This window comes from Salvelinus sp. IW2-2015, unplaced genomic scaffold (genome assembly GCF_002910315.2).
Source record: "Salvelinus sp. IW2-2015 unplaced genomic scaffold, ASM291031v2 Un_scaffold2793, whole genome shotgun sequence".
Lineage (NCBI taxonomy): Eukaryota > Metazoa > Chordata > Actinopteri > Salmoniformes > Salmonidae > Salvelinus > Salvelinus sp. IW2-2015.
The window spans coordinates 105,440-128,226 of NW_019944094.1; the positions used below are offsets into that span (position 1 = coordinate 105,440).

Sequence of the window (22,787 nt, forward strand, 5' to 3'; positions counted from 1 at the left end):
TGGCAGGAGGTTAGGAAGTGCAGCTCAGTTTCCACCTCAGTTTATAAAGGGCCAGTCTCTGTCTCCCTCTCTATCATAAGGATGTCTTTCTCCCTCCTCTCCTTTATTATACAGGTCCGTATTTCTCCCCATCTCATAAGGGCCAGTCTTGGTCTCCCTCTGTCTGTTTATCAGTATCTCTTTCTGTTTCTTTATCATAAGTTCTCCCTTATTAGGATCAGTCTCACTCACAGCGGTCTGTCTCTCACTCGATCTGTGGAACAGCCATTATAACTGGTGTGTAACAGTGTCTATGAATTTACCAAAAGTCACACACACACACAAAAACCCCTCCCGTACATTCAACTCAGTTTAAACCCAACACAGGGAATGTACCTGGTTGTTAGCACACTCTCATTACCCTACAACAACATTCTCCCCCCGTTCCCCTTGAATGTGCTCTTCTTCACTACCCCTCAAGGATTACATCCAACTATCTAGATGCCACAAGAGGCTGCTGAGGGGAGGACAGCTCATGATAATGGCTGGAACAGAGCAAAAGGAATGGCATCAAAACACCTGGAAACCATGCGTTTCATGTATTTGATAATCCCGATTCCGCTCCAGTCATTACCACGAGTCTGTTAAGGTGCCACCAACCTCCTGTGCTAGATGTCCCAAACTGCTATTAGAGCCATTAAGGATTACATCTATCCATCTATACAAACCCCAAACTGCTACCACAGCCATTAAAAGGTGCACTATTCAGAAACAGCTCTGCCATTTCCTGGTTGCATTGCCTATTTTTAGGTTATTGTGACTAAAGAAGCAAATATAGTGTAGAGGATCATTGTACCATCTAAACCACTGTGAAATATTTTCCATAACCAAAAACATATTTTCAGCTGTTTGAAGCTAGCGCACAAAACTGAAAGTAAGACACAAAAAAACATAACTTCCTGGAAAATTCCGCCCAAAACAATTCTTTGGTATTTGTTTCATTAGTCCATTGTTGATATAATCCCAACATGTTTTGCATGTCAGCAATCAAGTTTTCAAAATATACTGTATCACTTTCAAAATACATTTTCATATGATGCAAAATGCATCAAACCAGCTGTATTTCTGTATTTTGTAAGTTATACATCTTAAAAACTTGATTGATGACATGCAAAACATCTTGGCACTATATCAACAATGGATTAATGAAACAAATACCAAAAGATAACTCCACCCAAAAGCTATCCTTTTGAGAATGACAGATCTATAACTCACATTTCTATGTGAATTGGGTCAGGTCAGCTACTACAGACATTAAGAATTACATCTATCTAGACACTCCAAACTGCTAATAAAGCCATTGTCAAACACACAAATAGACAGAAACCAGCCAGTAAACATAACTTCAGTTCTTTATTCAGATGCAAAGTGTCCACTGTTAGAGGCAGTCTTAAAACTTTTTTTTTTATAATAAAGTGTATTAAAAACAGTACAGTACACGCCAAAGGTATCGGCTATGGTCTATATTCACGTTTGAGTAATTTAGGAGACACTCTAACCCAGAGTGAAGATGTCCCGGTCCTGTTCAGTGAAAGGTCTTACTATCAGGGACGTAGTGGTAAAATAGGTGGGTAAACTCTCCAGTAACGTAAACACCAACTATGCTAATTTAGCGTAATAATAAGTGTGTAAATGTTATTTTCCAAATAAATTTAGGCKATTTTGTGTGTTTTTACCCTCCGCTTCATCCCACATCTAATAAAAAGTTTGACTCCACTGCCTCACTGTTGTTGCATAAAAATATGATTAATAAAAAATAAAAAAATAAAGTGTTAAACCATTCATTACTATTTTACAACATCTGTTGTCGATGGTACAAGCAACAGCATTGTCTTAACCCACATAGAAAAGTAACCCATCAACATCAAAAGTCAACGTACATAAAAACTAAAAAGTAGTAGTAAAGTTGCATTTAGACAGCCAGACCAATTCTGACCTTTTCTCCCCTCTAATTGGTGTTCTGACCAATCACATTAGATCTTTTCACAAAATATTTTTAAGAGCTGATCTGATTGGTCAAAAGACCAATTAGTGGGGYAAAAAAGGATCAGAATTGAGCTGCCTGTCAAAATGCTGAACCACATATGTCCATCAGTGTCACTCAACCTTTTAAGTAGCAGTGATCACACAAGTTATGGTTTTCCTGGGCTGTGTTCAGTAGGACACACCATAGCAAAACATTCTGCAAATGGTAAATATACACTCCCCTACATATATAAAACGTTTCATTTGGCTCTTATACTCCAGCATTTTGAGATTTGAGATCAAATGTTAAATAACATATTGCGTCCTTTTGGAGTCACTTTTATTGTAAATAAGAACAGAATACATTTCTGAACACTACATTAATGTGGATGCTACCACGATTATGGATAATCATGAATTAAATGGTGAATAATGATGAGTGAGAAAGTTAGAGGCACAAAGATAATACCCCCTAAGATATGCTAACCTCTCTATCACCAATAACGGCTGAGTTCAGCATTTTACGATATTTATACCTCTTACCCACTCATTTCTAAATGGGCACAACAATCTCAAACACAACCAAAACAAACTACAAACGCATACAACAAGTTTGTAGAGTGACAAGCTTGATGTAGTCATTGTGTGCTAGGAATATGAAACCACCTACTAAACTTGACTACTTTAATACAAATATAAGCGCATTTGTCCAAATACTTACGACATCTTCAAAATGGGGGGGGGGGCTAGATACATAAAGTGCTTTCATTTTTAAAACGGTAAAAACAGATATGTATGAAAATACCCTTAAATAAAAGTTTACATTTCCAATTGTTTCGTTCTGAACAGATCCATAATTTAAAAAAAACTACGACCAGCAAAATAAAGTTCTGAACCGGTTCGAACCAAACTAACTGCGGATAGAGCAGCTTGCTAWAGAGTGGGCAAGCTAAAGTTGTTTACATGTGTGATGGCCAGAGCGATGCTACAGCCATCTTCTTCGGCGCCACATGACTAATGGCGCCAAAGGAGATGGCTGCCATTTTACGATCATCGGCTGTAGTGGAGCAGGTTGAGAGCTTCAAGTTCCTTGGTGTTTACKTCACCAACAAACTATCATGGTCCAAACACACTAAGACAGTCGTGAAGAGGGCACAACAAAGTCTATTCCCCCTCAGGAGACTGAAAAGATGTGGCARAGGTCCTCAAAAGGTTCTACAGCTGCACCATCGAGAGTCTCCTGACTGGTTGCATCACTGCCTGGTATGGCAACTGCTCGGCCTTCGARCGCAAAGCACTACAGAGGGTAGTGCATATGGCCCASTACATAACTGAAGCCAAGCTTCCTGCCATCCAGGACCTCTATACCAGGCGGTGTKAGAGGAAGGCCCTACAAATTGTCAGACTCCAGCCACCCTAGRCATAGACTGTTTTCTCTGCTARCACARGGCAAGCGGTACCYGAGCGTCAAGTCMAGGTCCAAAAGGCTTCTTAACAGCTTCTACCCACAAGCCYTAAGACTCCTYAACAGCTAATCAAAGGGCTACCCAGACCCCTCTTTTACGCTGCTGCTACTCTCTGTTTATTATCTACACATAGTCACTATAATAACTCTACCAACATGTACATATTACCACAATTACCTCGACTAACCGGTGCCCCCGCACATTGACTCTGTACCGGTACCCCCTGTATATAGCCTCGCTTGTTATTTTACTGCTGCTGTTGAATTATTTGTTACTTTTATCTTTTCTTAAAACCTATTAAAGCATTGTTGGTAGACTACATGCACACACACATAGGTAATGATTTTCAGCTGGCAGGCAGACGCTGGATGAAGTTTGATTGACAGAGGGTGGGCTTTGCAAAAGGTGCTTTTTTACATTTTTGTGGGACAAAAAAATAAATAATCCTGGAACATTTATTAACCAGTTCCCATGCTTTTAAAATAACGGGTCTGTTCCGGAACAGTATAGGTTACTTTTGTTCCCAGTTCTGATTCTGTTCCTTGAACATTTTTGTTATTTTCAGGATTTAGGTTCTGTTCCCTGAACCGGTTCGAACCCCTGCATTCTGTACTGTCGCCTCATAAAACATTTGATCTCAAATCCAAAATGGTGGATAGACAGAAATTAAAAGTTTCTGCGTCACTGTCCAAATAAAAACTTAAGTATGTTCTTAAATACTTAAGAACATACTTACATAAGTATGTTCTTACTGCAGAATGTCAGGTACTACCTCCTGTTTCAAAGCGTTGTGTACCTACTGAACATGACTGTGATTAAATAAGGTGTCAGAGGGACCTGTGGCAGAGGTTGAGGAACACCCTGGGTTCTAGTCTGAACTGTGGCGGTATTAAAGCAGGACAATGTGCGTCAGTGTGACTACGTCCTAATTATCTCACCTTCCTTACAAAGTGTGCACTTGTTAGGACAATGTGCGTCAGTGTGACTACGTCCTAATTATCTCACCTTCCTTACAAAGTGTGCACTTGTTCACTTCCATTTATTGATTTATAGGGGAATGACTGGTGTAAGAAATATGGTGGAAACCTCTTTTATCCCATGCCTCTTCCAATCCAATGCTTTCAGATTTGTGGGAAGAAGTGAACGAGTGTACACTTCAGGGGAAAGGAGAGATTATTACTAACCAACGGGGGCGCTGTCTGCTTGTCTCTAGGCTCTAAGATCTTTCTGGATGCTGTGGAGAGAGAAAGGTAGAAAAATAGAGATTTTTTTATTTTAAACAACCTTTATTGGCTCAAACCAATATTTACACACACACACACACACACACACCACACACACACACCTACCTCTCCAGGTAATCTTGGACGTTGCTGTGGCCCTTGTGTTGAGCCAAATGGACCAGCTGTCCGGTTGCACAGCGTCCTTCTCTTCGTCGACACAGACTGCAGTTACAGATTCCTCTGCACAGAGGACACTCCCAGTCCTGGAGACAGAGGGGGAAGAAGAGACGAACGGGAGAGAGAGATACAGAGGGAGAAAGAAAGAGAGAGGGGGGAGAAAGATACAGAGGGAGGGAGAAATAGAGTGGGAGGCGAGAGAGAGAGAGGGATACAGAGAGCGAGCGAGAGGGATACAGAGAGAGAGGCGTGAGCGAGAAGGATACAGAGAGAGAGAGCGAGAAGGATACAGAGAGAGAGAGCGAGAACAAGAGGAAAAAGACATGGATTTAGTGCTGAAACAAAATATTTGGGTCTAGCAGGGCGGTGTGTGTACTGACCGGTCTAGGGGCGGTGTGTGTACTGACCGGGTCTAGCAGGGCGTGTGTGTACTGACCGGGTCTAGCAGGGCGTGTGTGTACTGACCGGGTCTAGCAGGGCGGTGTGTGTACTGACCGGGTCTAGCAGGGCGGTGTGTTGTACTGACCGGGTCTAGCAGGGCGGTGTGTGTACTGACCGGGTCTAGCAGTGGCGGTGTGTGTACTGACCGGGTTAGCAGGGCGTGTGTGTACTGACCGGGTCTAGCAGGGCGTGTTGTTACTGACGGGTCTAAGCAGGGCTGTGTGTGTACTGTTGACGGGTCTAGCAGGGCGATGGTGTACGTCCTCTCCGTAGCGGTTCCTCAGACAGGGCCCACAGAACTGACCTTTGCCCCCTATACACACTCCACTACGACAGACCGTCTTGGTGTCCAGAGTTTTCTGTCTGCACTGGTGACACGTGCTGCCCTGATATAGACACACACATCAGATCCATCTCTATCACAGGAGATGCGGTAGACAGTACAACTGAGCAGCTGATGAAAAGTGATGACTGTAAGCCTTGCTGTGTGTGTGTGTGTGTGTGTGTGTGTCTTACGTGGTCCTTGTCCAGTATCTTGTCTTTGGCGCGTTGCGCCACGTTGTCCAGCTCTTCCTCTGTGATTTCATCCACTGATCTCACATGGGTAATTCTCCTCTTCTTCCCGCTGCTCGCCCTACTCTTCTTCCTGCTTCTACCCAGCTCGTCCACCTGGCCACACACACACACACACAGGTCCAATCACAATGATCAAAGGGTGTGTCTAGTGTGTGCATAATAAATATGTGTGTGTGTGTGCGTGTGTGTGTGTGTGTGACAGGAGGTTGGTGGCATCTTAAAATGGGGAGGAAGGGCTCGTGGTGATGGCTGGAGCGGAATCAGTGGAATGGTACCATGTGTTTGATGCCATTCCATTAGCGCCATGAGCCGTCCTCCTGTTAGCAGCCTCTACTGGTGTTTACGTGTACCTCCAGTAGTTTCCCGACGTCGATAGTCCTCACGGATCGGTCGTGTCGTGAAGGGGAGGTACTGCGCTCCTCCACCCCAAACTTCTCTGGCGGTCTGGCCGCACGCGATGGGTTCCTCCTCTCGTTCCCCTCACACACACCGCGTCTACGAGGGGGCGGCTTCTCACTCACACGCCTCTTCTTCTGGAACACAACYCCCACAACGCAACAGTCAGGACCACAACACCCAGAAGTCATGAGTCACCTGAGAATGTCAGCACGTTTGAGGAGGATCAGCTTGAGCCAGACGAGGTGCAGCGTCACTAATCTATGGGACGCAAGGTGATTTACAGATTCAGTCGGATTGCAATCTAGTGGTGTCGTTCTACGAAATGAGTGCTTTTTGTCCCTTTGATATTATTATTATGTTTGACATTTTTACCGCCTTTTTCYTGATTACGATCTTGTCTAATCGCTGCAACTCCCCAACAGGCTCGGGAGAGGCGAAGGTCGAGTCATGTGTCCTCCGAAACATGACCCGCCAAGCCGTGTTTCACCCGCCCGCTTAACCCGGAACCCAGCCCTACCAACCTGTCGGAGGAAACACTGTTCAACCAGAGTCAGCCTGCAGGCACCCTGCCCGCCACAAGGAGTCGCTAGAGTGCGATGAACCAAGTAAAATCTCCGGTAACCCTCCCTAACCGGAAGACGCTGGGTCAATGTGAGCCGCCCCATGGGATCCCCGGTCACAGCGGTTGTGACACAGCCTGGAATCTTATGATATGTTAAGTAGAAATTGTCACCAAATATTATTATTAAATGAAGTGGACCTTTACTTAGGCCAATGGAAATATCAATAAATCAGGATTTTTTTTATTGAAATGAAGTGTCTCTGTGCATCTCTGTGTTCAGGATTTTTACCAATCATGTACCCAACGTTTTCACATCATTGTGAAACCTAGTTATTTTGTCTGCTTATTAGTTATTTGTGTGATATATGATTAATTATTAAGATGAAGACACTAAATAACGCCTGTTACGTGAATGACTTTTTGTTTTGTGAAATTATTCTCTAACTGTCTTTTAACAATAAATAAACAATTGTGAATGTTGCATCAATTAGTTTTTATTTACATCTTATTTTATTTTGCCTACTGCCAACAACACGCTTTCTTTCCCTGCACACAACACCCTTTCATTCCCCCTGCCACAAGGGGATTTACGGATGATTTAAGATGAAGTCGTCAACCCTGTTACGGTCAAGCCTGTTATTTTATATTTGTCAGTTAATGTTTTTTTCCCCCTATCTTTTGAGACAGGGAAACTTTTTTTATTTATTAAACATGTGCTCTTTAAAAATCACAGAATGTTAACATTTTGTGAGAGAAAAAAAAAACTTTTCCTTCTCACATTGCATCCTCAACCTGCAGGTTCAGTTAGTATGAATTACCATAATRTAAAACGTGTTACACTACTCAAAAAAGGCACCTAATTTGGTGGAACGAGCCTGTAAATTAAATCTCGWTCAAACTGTAGCTCAGTCTAGTGTGGAAAGTACTCACGGTAGGAGACGAGGTGACTTCAGARATGTTGGTCAGGTCAGCAAACAGCTTGGCCAACTAGGACAACAACAGCAAACCAGAGGATGAGAAGACACTTCTAATACACACAATAATAACAACAAGAGACAGGAATCAGAGGAGTGAAAGGAYGTGGAACAGAGGGTTTGGGTTCAGTAGTATTTCTGACTAAGGGACACGACCCTGGTCAAGGGTCAGAGGTCATGTACCATGGCTTTGTTCTCCTGGATGTTCTTGGCTCGTTTATTTAGAACCCGCGACTCGACCTCCGTGGTCTCTTTTCCTACCGCCCCTTTTTGGGGSGGCGGTTTCTGACCCTGTGTCTCCCTCCCACTGGACTCCTGAGACAAACCCCTTTTCAGATGCAGCCTCTCATTGGTTCTCCTCTCCGGAGGGGCGGCGTTGATTGGTGCCTCCCCTTTCTGGGCAGAGAGTCTTTTTGTGGGAAACCTGAAGCAGAATATTCAGTATAATTCAAACATGTATTTCCATCGACTGGTACTTCCAGGCTAAAAAMCAAAAAGCRGGCTAACAAAAACCCTGACACACAGGTACACACAGGTACACTCACCTGAAGGCAACACAGAGACTCTTCCTCTTGTGTGTGTCTGGCTCCTCCCCCTCGGAGTAGAACCCTGTGTCCTCATCACTCTCCTCCGCTATGCACTGAAACGACAGAATGAGAGAAAAGAAGAAAGATGAGTCATGTTATAACCAAGAATCCTCATATGCACATACCACTGGAGAGAACAGGAGAACAGGAGAGAGAACAGGACAGGAGAGACAAGAGAGAACAAGTTAGGTCTCAGCACCATAGCCTTCGTCCTGCTTCTGGAACCCCTCTTCTCCTCCTCTTCCTCACTGAAGCCCTCAAACTCCTCCCCCTCATTGTCGGAATGGCTAAACAGACTAACCAACTCAGAGGTCACAAACTTTGACCTGAAAGACATGGCCTGGAGAGAGAGAGAGAGATGGATAGATAATTTCAAGAGTTAACCGTAGCAGAATAAATAAACAACGATTGCAGTGTGTGTGTGTGTGTGTGTGTGTGTGTGTGTGGGAGTAATGATCAGCAGCTACCAACCGGCTTCCCAGAGTCCTCGGAGGCTAGGCTGTCTGACTCGCTGTCACTCAGCACTGGCACGGCGAAACCCAGGAAGTCCTCGTCATCACTGGGACTCTCAAAGATGGCCGCCAGGGCCCTGGGGGTCTAGGGGAGGGGCAACAGATTAAAAAAGGGCAATCTGCATTTGATACATACATTTTTTYAATTTTCAATTWCTGATATGTACCRATTGATTCTTAAAAGAATATAACTTCTAAATGCTTCATMAGCTTAGTTMAACTGTCGTACCCCATCAGAACCCAAAATATAAGCTTGTTTAACTTCAATGTTTGTAAACATTGTAAATGTAAACAAACACTATATGAAGAATACYGGGCGGTAACATWAYGAKCACCTGCTCTTTSCATGACAGACTGACCAGGTGAATCCAGGTGAAAGCTATGATCCCTTATTGATGTCACTTGATAAATCCACTACARATCAGTGTAAATGAAGGGGATTTTTGAGCCTTGAGACATGGCTTGTGTGCCATTGAACGGGGTATGGTAGTAGGTGTCAGGRGCACCGGTTTGTGTCAAGAACTGCAGCGCTGCCGAGTTTCACACGKTCAACAGTTTTCCGTGTGTATCAAGAATGGRRCACCACCCAAAGGACATCCAACCAACTTGACAACTGTGGGAAGCATTYGAGTCCACYTGGGCCAYAATCCCTGTGGAACACTTTGGACACCTTGTAGAGTCCATGKRCTGATGAATTGAGACTGTTCTGAGGGCAAAGGGGAGGTGCGCAACTCAATATTAGCAAGGTGTCCRTAAAATGTTCTTTACACGCCTTAAAACATGGTTCAAATGATCATTTTGATGGCATYGATCAGCGTTGTAATACTCAACTCCAGGACCCGGAGCGAAGTCACCATTTTCATGACTCCACTTGACTATCCTCCCGATTCCTGCTTACCAGCAATAGCTCAAACAGGGAGTGATCCGATGAAGCAGACGCTAAACTACAGGACTGTTTCAATAGCGTAGACTAGAATATGTTCCGGGATTCATCCAATGGCACTGAGGAGTTTACCACAGTCAACGGCTTCATTAATAAGTGCATCGACAACGTCCCCACAGTAACCATACGTACATATCCCAACCAGAAYCCATGGATTACGAGCAACACCCGCACTGAGCTAAAGGCTAGAGCTGATACTTTCAAGGAGTGGGAAACTAATCCGGGCATTTATAAGAAATCCCGCTACACCATCCGACAAGCAAAGTGTCATTACAGGACTAAGATCGAAACCGGCTCTGACGCTCATCGGATGTGGCAAAGCTTGCAAACTATCATGGATTACAAAAGGGAAACCCAGCAGCGAGCTGCACAGTGATGCGAGCCTAACAGACAAGCTGAATGACTTCTATGTTCGCGTTGAGGTAAGCAACACTGAATCATGCATGAGAGCACCAGCTGTTCCGGACAACTGTGTGAGCACGCTCTCCATAGCCGATGTGAGTAAGACCTTTAAACAGGTTAACAATCACAAGGCCGCAGGGCCAGACGGAATACCAGGATGTGTACTCGGAGCATGCGTTGACCAGCTAGCAAGTGTCTTCACTGACATTTTCAACCTCTCACTGTCTGAGTCTGTAATACCTACATGTTTCAAGCAGACCACCATAGTCCTTGTGCCCAAGAACACCAAGGTAACCTGTCTAAATGACTATCGCCCCGTAGCACTCACATCTGTAGCCATGAAATGCTGGTCTTGGCTCATAGCAACACCATCATCCCAGACACCCTGGTTCCACTCCAATTCAAATACTGCCCCAAAAGATCCAAAGATGACGCAATCTCTATTGGACTCCACACTGCCGTTTCCCACCTGAACAGGAGGAACACATAAAGTATGTGAGAATGCTGTTCATTGACTACAGCTCAGCGTTCAACACCATAGTGCCCTCAAAGCGCATCACTAAGCTAAGGACCCTGGGACTGAATACCTCCCTCTGCAACTGGATCCTGGACTTCCTGACGGGCCGCCCCCCAGGCGGTAAGGGTAGGCAACAACACATCTGCCACGCTAACCCTCAACACGGGTGCCCCTCAAGGTTGAGTGCTTAGTCCCCTCCTGTACTCCCTGTTAACCCACAACTGTGTGGCTGCACATGACTCCAACACCATCAAAGTTTGATGATAAAGCGGTGATGGTAGGCCTGATCACAGACGGTGATGAGACAGCCTATAGGGAGGTCAGAGACCTGGCAGTGTGCTGCCAGAACAACCTCTCCCTCAACATCAGCAAGACAAAGGAGCTGATCGTGGAATACAAAAAACAGGGGCCCGAGCACATCCCCATTCACAGGACTGTAATGGAGCAGGTCGTGAGCTTCAAGTTCCTCTGTGTCCACATCACTAAGGATCTATCATGGTCCACACACACCAACACAGTCATGAAAAGGGCTGGACGCCTTTTCCCCCTCAGGAGGCTGAAAAGATTCGGCATGGYGCAGTCATGTAAAAAAGTGCCCCCCAACCTGCGTCACAATGGGATTCGATGAGTTATAGCTTCTGTTGCTTGGGCTGTTGCTAGAATTTGCAAAATTCTGACCGGATTAGGTAATGAACCTAAGCGTCCACTGCTGTGCTGGMTGCTTGGCTCTATTTTACCTCGTAGTGATCGCGAAGGAAAGAGGACACGGGCAGTCCTGGTTCTATTTCACCTCATAAGCACTCGCTCAGTCCATGCAAAATTAATCACCTCAGAATTGCTCTCCAAGGATGTTGTTTTTGACAGTGATAACCTGCTGTTTCAGAAGAGCGAAAATACCATATATTTGTCTATATAAGAAAAAACGGTGAAATAGGAAGAAATAATTTAAGCTATTTTTAGATTGACGTTGCTAGCTACTGTAGTTCTACTTATTTACCTCAGCCTGCCTAGTCTGCTAGCCAGACAGTTTTATTTAGTTAACCTTAGCTAGCTACTGTAATTCTACTTATTTACCTCAGCCTGCCTAGTCTGCTAGCCAGACAGTTTTATTTAGCTAACGTTAGCTAGCTACTGTAATTCTACTTATTTACCTCAGCCTGCCTAGTCTGCTAGCCAGACAGTTTTATTTAGCTAACGTTAGCTAGCTACTGTAAGTGTTACTGTTTGTATGTAGCTTGCACTTCAATGGCATCCCTCAGGGAGATCTCATTTGATCTTTTCAACCAGGCGAAGTACTATGAAGGCAACACTGACCTCGACAACAGGTGCAACATTCAGAGAAATTTACTTCTACGGATTTAGCTATGTACAACTATTTTTCATCAAGCTAGTTGGTCATCTACACGTTGCTAGCTATACATATAGTTTAGTGGAGGCTGCTGAGGGGAGGACGGCTCATAATCATGTCTGTAATGGAGTAAATGGAATGGTATCAAACACGTGGTTTCCATGTGGCTGGTACCATTCCACCGACTCCATTCCAGACATTATTATGTGCCGTCCTCCCCTCAGCAGCCTCCACTGATATAGTTATGTCGGTCACATTGAGGTGTCTAGCTATAAGTTAAACCTGGTCAATCAAATGGATAGTAAACAATTCTGGTAACTAACTGCCCTTAACTAGGCATCTTCACTAGACAGACACAGAGAGGGAGGGGAGGAAGGAAGTGAGAAAGAAAGGATGAAAGTGAGAGAGGGGGAGGAAGACAGAAAAAAAACAGAGAGAGAAACAGACAAAGACAGCAGTGCAAATGTACTTACACTTGAGTATTTCAACAACTCTTCTCTTCCAACTTGTTAGGCAATCACATGTACCTACGAGGGAAGGATGGCCAGCCACACAGGAGGGGGATTTTCACTAAGGAGGAGGAGGAGGCCGTGCTGACCGAGATGCATGCTGGCSGTTTCGGAGTGAAACGCATGATTGCCAAAATCAACCTACACATCTTCTGACGGGGAATTGTCTAGGAGGTGGACAGCTGGGCTAGTGAAATAACCTTTTGTTTATCAATCACATTCTATTATATCTGAAATTATTATGATTTCAATGAATGTTAWAATCAGAGAGCACACAATGTTTCAATCTGTCACGTGTTGCTTAAAGGTTCCCAAAGTTGCAAGTTCCCAAACATTTCTGGGGGGTATGGCCCTAGCCCTCACCCTCCAATCCAACAGGTTCCAGACGTGCTAACTGGGATTGAGATCCAGGCTKTTCGCTGGCCAAGGCAGAACACTGATTTCCTGCAAGACAGGAATGTCACGCACAGAAAGAGCAATATGGCTGGTGGCATTGTCATGCTGGAGGGTCATGTCAGGATGAGCCTGCAGGAAGGGTACCACATGAGGGAGAATGACGTCTTCCCTGTAACGCGCAGCGTTGAGATTGCCTGCAATGACAACAAGCTCAGTCCGATGATGCTGTGACACACCGCCCCAGACCACGACGGACCTCCGACCTCCAATCCGATCCAACTCCAAAGTACGGCTCGGTGTAACGCTCATTCTTTCGACGATAAACGCAAATCCAACCATCCCCCCTGGTGAGACAAAACCGCGACTCAGTGAAGTGCACTTTTTGCCAGTCCTGTCGGTCCAGCAACGGTGGGTTTTTCCCATACGTGGCGCTGTTGCCGGTGATGTCTGGTGAGGACCTGCCTTACAACAGGCTACAAGCCTCAGCCCAGCCTCTCTAGCCTATTGCGGACAGTCTGAGCACTGATGGAGGAATTGTGGTTCCTGGTGTAACTCGGGCAGTTTTTGCCATCCTGTACCTGTCCCGCAGGTGTGATGTTCGGATGTACCGATCCTGTGCAGGTGTTGTACACATGGTCTGCCACTGTGAGGACGATCAGCTGTCCATCCTGTCTCCCTGTAGCGCTGTCTTAGGCGTCTCACAGTACGGACAATACACACTCGTGAGACGCCTAAGACAGCACTACAGGGAGTACGGTTTCTTTTTTTGCTGAGTTTGTGTGATTGACTCAGTGTTGTTGTTGGTCTATTGCTATTTTTTGTATAATGTTTCAGATCACTGAACCCATCTGATGTGGTGGAAGTTGTTGAACCAGATCAGAACGCTCAGGGACCACCTCCAGGACCACCTTCAGGCACACACTTCAGGCACCACCTCCAGGGACCACCTTCAGGGACCACCTTCAGGCACCACAATGTATTTGTAATATGAAATAGAATTGCATTTATTCCTGTTTATCAATGAAGGTGAGACTGAACATGGAGAAGACGCAGGAGAAACAAAAGGTGAGCTACCGGAGCAGAATCAAGAAGGGAACCAAGTGCTACGACATCGGCGAATGACTTGGTTTGGAAGAAGGATGAAAGGAAGAGCAGACGCTGGGAAACCTCACTGCTCTTTCGTTCCTAGCTGGCGTCACCATCTGTTAAGCTGAATATAAAAACTCTCAGATAACTATTTGCATTTGCCACACAAAATAACCTGAAGCTAGTTTGTGTTTCCTAACAGTGATGTTTTTCTCTTGTCTTCCTAGGGTTTCTCGGTGGAAGCCAACTATTCTTCCTATCCACCAGAACCAGCGAGTTCGGATCAGTCTGATTCTCTGTCGGAGGGGACCAGCTTGAGGTGGCTATACTTCCAAAAGTGTTGAAAAGTACATATCTCCTCCCATTTATAACACTGCACTAATCCATCAACATTTCTCACAGTAAAGTGTAACTGTGTGTTTACGCTCTCTGTCTCTGTTCCCTTTAACTCTACTCCTGTTCTCCAGGACCTAGGGGGTTCTGCCCAACACCCAGACCCACCTGATGTCCTCCATTTACCTGTTTCTCCAGGACCTAGGGGGTTCTGCCCAACACCCAGACCCACCTGATGTCCTCCATTACCCTGTTTCCCAGGACCTAGGGGTTCTGCCAACACCGACCCACCTGATGTCCTCCATTACCTGTTCTCAGGACCTAGGGGGTTCTGCCCAACACCCAGACCCACTGCTTGTCCTACATTACCTGTTCTCCAGGACCTAGGGGTTCTGCCAACACCCAGACGTGGATCCACCTGATGTCCTCCAATACCACCCACCCTCCAAATTGTCATTACATCATCTACAACTACTGTTATTGTCATTATTGCTAAGAAAGTTGTGTTGCTCTGTCATCCTGGGAACTTAATATGTGAATACAGAGATAACTAAACACAAGCACTGTAAACCTCAGACAAAGAGAGCAGCAGTGCCTGGACTTCGCAGTCTCCCTCGTCAAGACCAGCTGCCTGTTGAGAACAGGCGAAACCTCCCACCATACGGCAACCACCTCCTCAATATTCCACACACCAGAATTACGTTTTTTTTAGTTATGATTGCCATGTGAGTGTAAAACAAACAAAAAAAATCTGTGAAATAAATTAATGACACAACTTGCCAAAAATATAAAAGTTAATATATGAAAATCTTAAATATTGCCAGGTTGGTTTTCACAGCTGTTTCACAAGGTGTTCATTATTGTAACGTTATCCTTTGATGGTGTTTATTATTCCACATTATTCCGTGTTGTTTCCTAAAGCCTACAATAGATATCTATCTATATTCATTCAACCACATGGGTGTATTAATGAGCTATGCGAGATAGAACAAAAAATGAATCATAATAGCAAGACTAAATGAAATTATATTATTTCAGTGTAGATAAGGGAAGGGCGGGTTAAAATATAAACATGATTTGCATATGAATGGAGTGGAAATTAGTTGAATTTGTAAGGTAAGTAACTTTAATGTATCAAGCAGATGACATGTATTCTTTGCCATTGGATTTCATGTTGTAATTTAACAAGGTTCCAAAGTAGTTTGAAGTAATGTTTTCATTTTATTAGCTAAACAAAACTTGTTTAAAACAGCGAAATTGTCACAGAAATCAGCCTTGTTTGCACGGCGGTGATGAAAAGAACGTCATTATGGATGTAATGATTCCACATTCTATCGTTAGGTCATCACACCGTTGATATAGCAACGGACGCTAATAGTTTATCGGATCCCATTGTGATGCAGAGGGGGACACTTTTTGCCCAGGGGACATTATTCGCCATGACAGGCCCTCAGATCCTCAAAAAGTTCTACAGCTGCACCATTGAGAGCATCTTGACTGGCTGCATCACCGCTTGGTCTGACAACAGCTTGGCATCTGACCGCAAGGCGCTACAGGGCCATGGTGCGTACAGCCCAGTACATCACTGGGGCCGAGCTCCCTGCCATCCAGACCTCTATATCAGGCGGTGTCAAGAGAACGCCCTAAAAATTGTATAAGATCCAGCCCCCCAAGTCATAGACTGTTCTCTCTGCTACCGCACGGCAAGCAGTACTGATGCACAAGTCTGGAACAACAGGACCCTGAACAGATTCTATCCCAAGCATAAGACTGCTAAAGAGTTAGTTAAATACTGTAGTTAACCAAATAGCTACCTGGACTATCTGCACTAAGTTCTCTCTCACAAACACCCACCTACACACACAGCTGCCTCTATAGACACTCATTATTATGTCATTATGTCTTAGTTATATGTTCACATCTACTTGAATTACCTCGTACCCCTGCATATCGACTTGGTACCCAGTGTATACAGCCAAGTTATATTCATTGTGTATCTATTATTATTATTATTATTGTGTTTTACTTTTCTATTATTTCTCTATTTTCTTCCTCTCTGCGTTGTTGGGAACAGCCCGTAAGTAAGTATTTCACTGTTAGTCTATTGTTTACGAAGCATGTTTTTTGTTGTTGTGACGAATACAATGTGATTTGTCCAGTTGAGACTTGTCAAAAAARAAATCTTATGCATAATTCAACATACTAGCTACAACAGCAAATGTTAGATAGCTGTATTATCTATGTAGCCTTACAAATGTGCAACAGTGTAATGAAATGTAGCTTTAAAAAAAAATGGCCGGAGCGCAGCTTTTAGCACTAATTTWCCAAGGGACTCGTGACTCGAGTATAYAGGAKTCGGACTGTAACACGAAGGACTTGACTCCATCACTGGCATGAATGTTAAYTCCTTGCATCATAGCTCTGTCAATCATTTTAAGAGGTTAACTTTCTTCAGCCCCATCCCTCGGCTTTTTAGCGAAACACGGGCAGCGTACGCTTTATTGTTTGGATTGCTTATTGACGCTTTAAAACCAAAGACACGTAAAATGAACTTCCAATAAAATATCCTATAGTTTCCCCTATACAGATAAAGTTACACTGTACTAGATAATAGCCTTTTCACACTGGCGTACAGAGATCACTGCCATACTGTGCTGGCTCGGATCTCCTTTTAATATGGTACTTTCCAGAAAGTAGTCTGATGATGGACAGGTGATCAGGCCATTAGAGCAGCGGCGTCGTAGTGTGAATAAGAGTGCCCCACTAACAGAAGGTAAACAATGGACCAAATGTATTCCTATGCCATTTTAACATTACAATACTGTAGCACATCTAGCTATGATACAGGCTATCATTACTTAATTTGATGAAATTCGCAACTGGACATTTAAATTACTTGATTTAGCTTATTCCTTAGTTTTGGTCCAAAGTGGAGCAAATGGCCTTCGGTCCCTGGATTGGACTATACCACCAAGACTTATCATGTGTATAGCTATTTCACCAGTGTTTTAGCTAAACGGGACGATATAAAAGTTGCAACTGTTAAACATAACTTACCTTTGTTGATAACAGCATTTTAACTCGTTTGAGAGACGGGTTTTCTTTCTCTCAGAAGTCATGCAGTTCACTCAACAAAATCAATGAATGAATGGTTTTAAAAAACAACACGACCTCAGGTACTTGTCTCAAAAAGCAGGGGAGTAGTTGAGTTTCGAGTTTAGTTCAAATATGTTTCCAGGCTTAATAATTTATTTTTGTGAGCCCAGAATATTTGAATTGTATGTAGAAGTCGTTAGAAAACGAGAGTGAATTGAGTTGTATTATGATTACAATGAGTTTCTGCTCTGAGTCTCTTTCTAACTCCCCCCGGATACGGAATGGAACASTCCGAGTCCCGCCCTCTCCACAGTTTCGCGGCAAAAATACCATGTGGGRCTAACAGAACCACACCAATAACTAACCCATTGTCATTGCTCTATCTGTGACCACGCTGTCTGACTTTTTGTGCTTGTAACAAACAACGTAACAGCTGTACTCCACTTGCTGTCTGTCTGCAATAAGTAATATCAAAGACAGTACATGATTGTAGCAAAATTGCATCTGGGCCTAGTTGCTTTTGGATCAGCTTACATTAAGACTACATTGAACAAATCTCTGTCATGCTATAACAAATATTTATTAACTCGTCATGATGTTTGGTATTATTGCCTTTCGGGTTTCTTTTTAAAAGTGACTGGGAACATAATCTGATTTAGAAAAAAATATTCCATAGTGCAGAAGAGACATTCTCTCTCCCCCACTCTTCCCTCCTTATCATCTTCCCCCACTCCTCCCTCCTTATCCTTCTCCACTACTCCTCCCTCCTTATCCTGTCTCAACTACTCCCCCTCCTTATCATCTTCCCCCACTAACTCCTCCCTTTCCTTCCCACTACCCTCCCTCCTATCCTTCTCCACTACTCCTCCCTCCTTATCCTTCTCACTACTCCCTCCTCCTTATCCTTCTCCACTACTCCTCCCTCCTTATCTTCTCCACTACTCTCCCCTCCTTATCTTCTCCACTACTCCCCCCCCTTATCCTTCTCCACTACTCCTCCCTCCTTATTCCTTCCACTACTCCTCCCTCCTTATCCTTCTCCTTATACTCCTCCCTCCTCTATCGTTCTCACTACTCCTCCCTCCTTATCCTTCTCCACTACTCCTCCCTCCTTATTCCTTCTCCACTACTCCTCCCTCCTTATCTTCTCCACTACTCCTCCTCCTATCCTTCTCCACTACTCCTCCCTCCCTTATCTTCTCCACTCCCTCCCTCCTTATCCTTCTCCACTACTCCTCCCTCCTTATTCCTTCTCCACTACTCCTACCCTCCTTATCCTTCTCCACTCTACTCCTCCCTCCTTATCCTTCTCCACTACTCCTCCCTCCTTATCCTTCTCCACTACTCCTCCCTCCATTTCCTTCTCCACTCACTTCCTCCCTCCTTTCTCTCTCCCCTACTCCTCCCCCCTTATCCTTCCCCACTACTTCCCTCTCCTCCTTATCCTTCTCCACTACTCCTCCCTCCTTATCATCTTCCCCCCTACTCCTCCCTCCTTATCCTTCTCCACTACTCCTCCCTCCTTATCATCTTCCCCCCTACCTCCTCCTCCTTATCCTTCTTCCACTACTCCTCCCTCCTTATCATTCTTCCCACTAACTCCTCCCCCTTATCATCTTCCGCCCACTCCTCCCCTTCCTCTCCACCTCCCTCTATCCTCTCCCCCACCCCCTCTTATCCTCTCCCCCTCCCTCCTTATCTTCTCCCCCACTCCTCCCTCCTTATCCTCCTCCCTCCAGTCCCCCAACTCCTTTCTCCTCCCCCAGTCCTCCCTCCTTATCTCCTCCCCCAGTCCTCCCTCCCTCCCACTCTTTTTCTCTACTCTTCCTCTCTCATATATTCACAGAGACAGTGACCAGCGACACAATGTTTAATATGACATAAAACCTATAATTTATTCATCATCTCAAGTAAAACTTGTAAGTAGTAAAACGCTCTTTAGAAAAGAGGTGTGGCTTCAGCAGTCAGGGAGGGGGCATATTGCTCTGTGTTTCTCTTTTCCCTAAAGGTACACTCAGCAATATGGCATCATATACAGCGGCGAAACAGAAACAACAAAAACAACAACAGAATTCAAATCTCCTCAAGGGAGGGCACAATTTAGAGACAATTTAGAGACAATAACTATAGAGCCAATAGTGGCAGAGCCAATAGTGGCAAAGCCAATAGTGGCAGAGCCAATAGTGGCAGAGCCAATAGTTGCAAAGCCAATAGTGGCAGAGCCAATAGTTGCAAAGCCAATAGTTGCAGAGCGAATAGTTGCAAAGCCAATAGTTGCAAAGCCAATAGTTGCAGAGCCAATAGTTGCAGAGCCAATAGTTGCAAAGCCAATAGTTGCAAAGCCAATAGTTGCAGAGCCAATAGTGGCAGAGCCAATAGTGGCAGAGCCAATAGTTGCAGCGTTGAATTCTGTTGATGTTGTTATAAGCAGTCGACCCGCTCTTTATGATGTCATATTGAGGAGTCTACTTTTAAACAGATAAATAATAACATCTCAAACATCATAATAAAATAATAATAATAATAACATTATAGCAGGGTTTCCCAACTATTTCCTCTGGCCTCCCCTAGACGTTTCACATGTTTGGTTTAACCCCGAACTGGCATACCTGATTCAATTGGTTAAAGGCTTGATGATCAGCTGACTAACTGAGTTTAGGGTTAAAACTAAGATGTGAATTGTCTGCCAGTAACCGAGGAAAGGGTTGGGAAACCCTGCCTTATAGTAATAACATTATCCATATTAACAGGTCAATAATATTACAGAAGAATAACGCCTTATAGCAAATCTGAAATGGCTCCCTATTCCCTGGCTTATATAGTACACTACTTTTAACCAGAGCTCCCTATTCCCTGGCTTATATAGTACACTACTTTTAACCAGAGCTCCCTGTAGCTCTATTCCCTGCGCTTTATATATGTACACTACTTTTAACCAGAGCTCCGCTATTCCCTGGCTTATATAGTACACGATACTTTTTTAACCTAGAGCTCCTATTCCCTGGCTTATATAAGTACACTACTTTTAAACCAGAGCTCCCTATTCCCTGGCTTATAGTAGTACACTACTTTTAACCAGAGCTCCTATTCCTGGCTTATATAGTACACTACTTTTTAACAGAGCTCCCTATTCTGGCTTATATAGTACACTACTTTTACCAGAGCTCCCTATTTTCTATACTAGTACATATTTTTACCAGAGTTCCTATATCCATAAGTTGTAGAACTACTTTTAACCAGAGCTCCCTATTCCCGTGGCTTATATAGTACACTACTTTTAACCAGAGCTCCCTATTCCCTATAATATAGTACACTACTTTTAACCAGAGCCCTATTCCTGCTTATATAGTACATTCTACTTTTAACCAGAGCTCCCTATTCCCTATAATATAGTACACTACTTTTAACCAGAGCTCCCTATTCCCTGGCTTATATAGTACACTACTTTTTAACCAGAGCTCCCTATTCCCTATAATATAGTACACTACTTCTGACCAGCGGCACATGGGTTCTGTTCAAACGTAGGGCATTATAGAATAGGATCTGTGGTCTTGCATTGTGATCTCATGGGGTCGTCACGTCATGCAAACACAACAACATTCTTTTAAACAAGAACTTTACATCGTCATGACCACGGCAAGAAAACAACAACAAACTCTCCTTTTTCATTGGTTCTTTTTTTCTCTCTGTCGCCCCCCCCCCCATTTTGACATCACACAGGACAGTAACAATCATTCCTAGTCTCCTGTTTTAAACATTCCAGCATTTCAGCTCCAATTTTAAACCTTTTTATACACAGTTCACTATCTTTACACACCTAACCGTTACCCTGTATAGCTTTACACTTGTATTATTGTTTTTATACAGCTGCCGTCTCATCTCATGATGAATACAAACAGTGTAGGGGCTTATTTCTCGCGCAGGCAATTCAAACAAGGGCTGAAGTCTTCCGTGACATGATGACAAATGAGGGTCGAGAATTCACAGCTCAGACACAAGAGGGATGTGGGAGGGTCTAGCGTCAATTACGGATTACAAAGAAACCTAGCCGTCGAGGACCAAGGATGTTTGCTCCAGACGAGCTAAACAATTTTTTTGCCGCTTTGAAGGCACTCAAGGCCCTGCAGGCCGCCCTACCAACCGTGCGGGTCGTCCTTGTCACGTGCAGGCGAGGTGAGTAAAAAGTGTTAAACGTGTTAACTGCTCTCGGCCATGGCTGCAGGCCAGACGTGCTATTCCACTCGGTCCTGAGAGCTGCCGCAGACAAGCTGGCTGAGTGTGTTTACGGACATATTCAATCAATCTTATCTCAGTTGCTGGTTTCTACTGCTTCAGGGGCTCACATTGTTTCGTGTGTCCCAAGAAGGCTAAGCGTAATGGAGCTTAACGACTATTTGGCCCGTAGCACTCACTTTCCGTCATAATGATAGTGCTTTGAGAGACTGTCAAGGACATATTACTGCACTCTTACCGGATTCCGTCTCTAGAGGCCGCCTTCTCATATTTGGGCTTACGAGCCATTTAGGTTTGACGACGATCTGCAATTGCGCAACCATACTGGCAGCTGCCGCTACGATCTGGACAAGAGGGAATAGTGCGTATTGTGAGTAATATGCTGTTCATTCGATTACAGCTCGTGGCATTTAGACGTACCATAGTTACTGTCTCTCAAGACTCGTCTCAAGACTTGTAGATTCCTGTCTGGGGTTCTTGACTCCTGTGCCTGTGGGGAACTGGGATTTGGATTCGCTGAGTGGCGCCCTAGGTGGTGGAGGGTAGGTAACACATGTCCACCATCCGCTGAATCTCAAGCCACTGGGGGCCAAGGGTTGCGTTTGAGCTCTCCGTAACTTCCTGTTCAGTCACGACTGGCGAGTGGCATAGTCTTCGCCTCCCACTCGATTTCATCAAAGTTTGCGGATTGAACAGACTAAGTGGTAGGGTCTTGAAGTCACAAAACGACGAGGGCTTACAGGGATGGATTGGTGAGGGCCTTCGGGTGTGGTGGTCAGGAAAATTACCTCATACTCACGCAAGCAAAGACAAAGGAGATGATTGTGGATCTTGTCCAGGAAACAGCAGAGGGAGCACTCCCCTAGATTTATCATCGTACGGGTGCATGTAGTGGAGAAGGTGGGAAATGGTTTTAAGTTCCGTCGGTGTTAGTACATGCACGGGGACTAACTTGTATTGGTCCAGGCTTCCACGTTGACAGAGCATTGGTTGTGTGAAGAAT

At 44.4% G+C, this 22,787-nt stretch overlaps 1 protein-coding gene and 1 long non-coding RNA gene across 6 annotated transcripts; both read right to left on the minus strand.

The window, feature by feature from the left end:
* Positions 1-1,373: 1,373 nt before the first annotated feature.
* Positions 1,374-17,757, minus strand: LOC112074744 (cell division cycle-associated 7-like protein). 5 transcript variants are annotated; one of them, XM_070440646.1, is made up of 12 exons: positions 17,513-17,757; positions 8,881-9,006; positions 8,609-8,749; positions 8,368-8,462; positions 8,006-8,246; positions 7,779-7,835; positions 6,238-6,417; positions 5,828-5,980; positions 5,566-5,697; positions 5,336-5,353; positions 4,820-4,956; positions 1,374-4,704 (listed from the first exon to the last, which is right to left on the minus strand). In XM_070440646.1, the coding sequence occupies exons 1-12, from the start codon at positions 17,528-17,530 to the stop codon at positions 4,680-4,682; spliced, it is 1,323 nt and encodes a 440-aa protein (XP_070296747.1). In that variant the 5' UTR covers positions 17,531-17,757; the 3' UTR covers positions 1,374-4,679. The 5 variants fall into 5 exon arrangements, with proteins under 5 accessions (XP_070296747.1, XP_070296745.1, XP_070296746.1 ...); XM_070440644.1 differs by having other exon boundaries at positions 6,238-6,420; positions 17,513-17,756; XM_070440645.1 differs by lacking the exon at positions 5,336-5,353 and adding an exon at positions 5,397-5,414 and having other exon boundaries at positions 6,238-6,420; positions 17,513-17,756.
* Positions 17,758-19,420: 1,663 nt separating this feature from the next.
* On the minus strand, positions 19,421-21,431 carry LOC139025506 (uncharacterized). Its single transcript, XR_011477094.1, has 2 exons — positions 20,997-21,431; positions 19,421-20,424 (listed from the first exon to the last, which is right to left on the minus strand). It is a non-coding gene; the product is annotated as an uncharacterized lncRNA (long non-coding RNA).
* Positions 21,432-22,787: the final 1,356 nt, after the last annotated feature.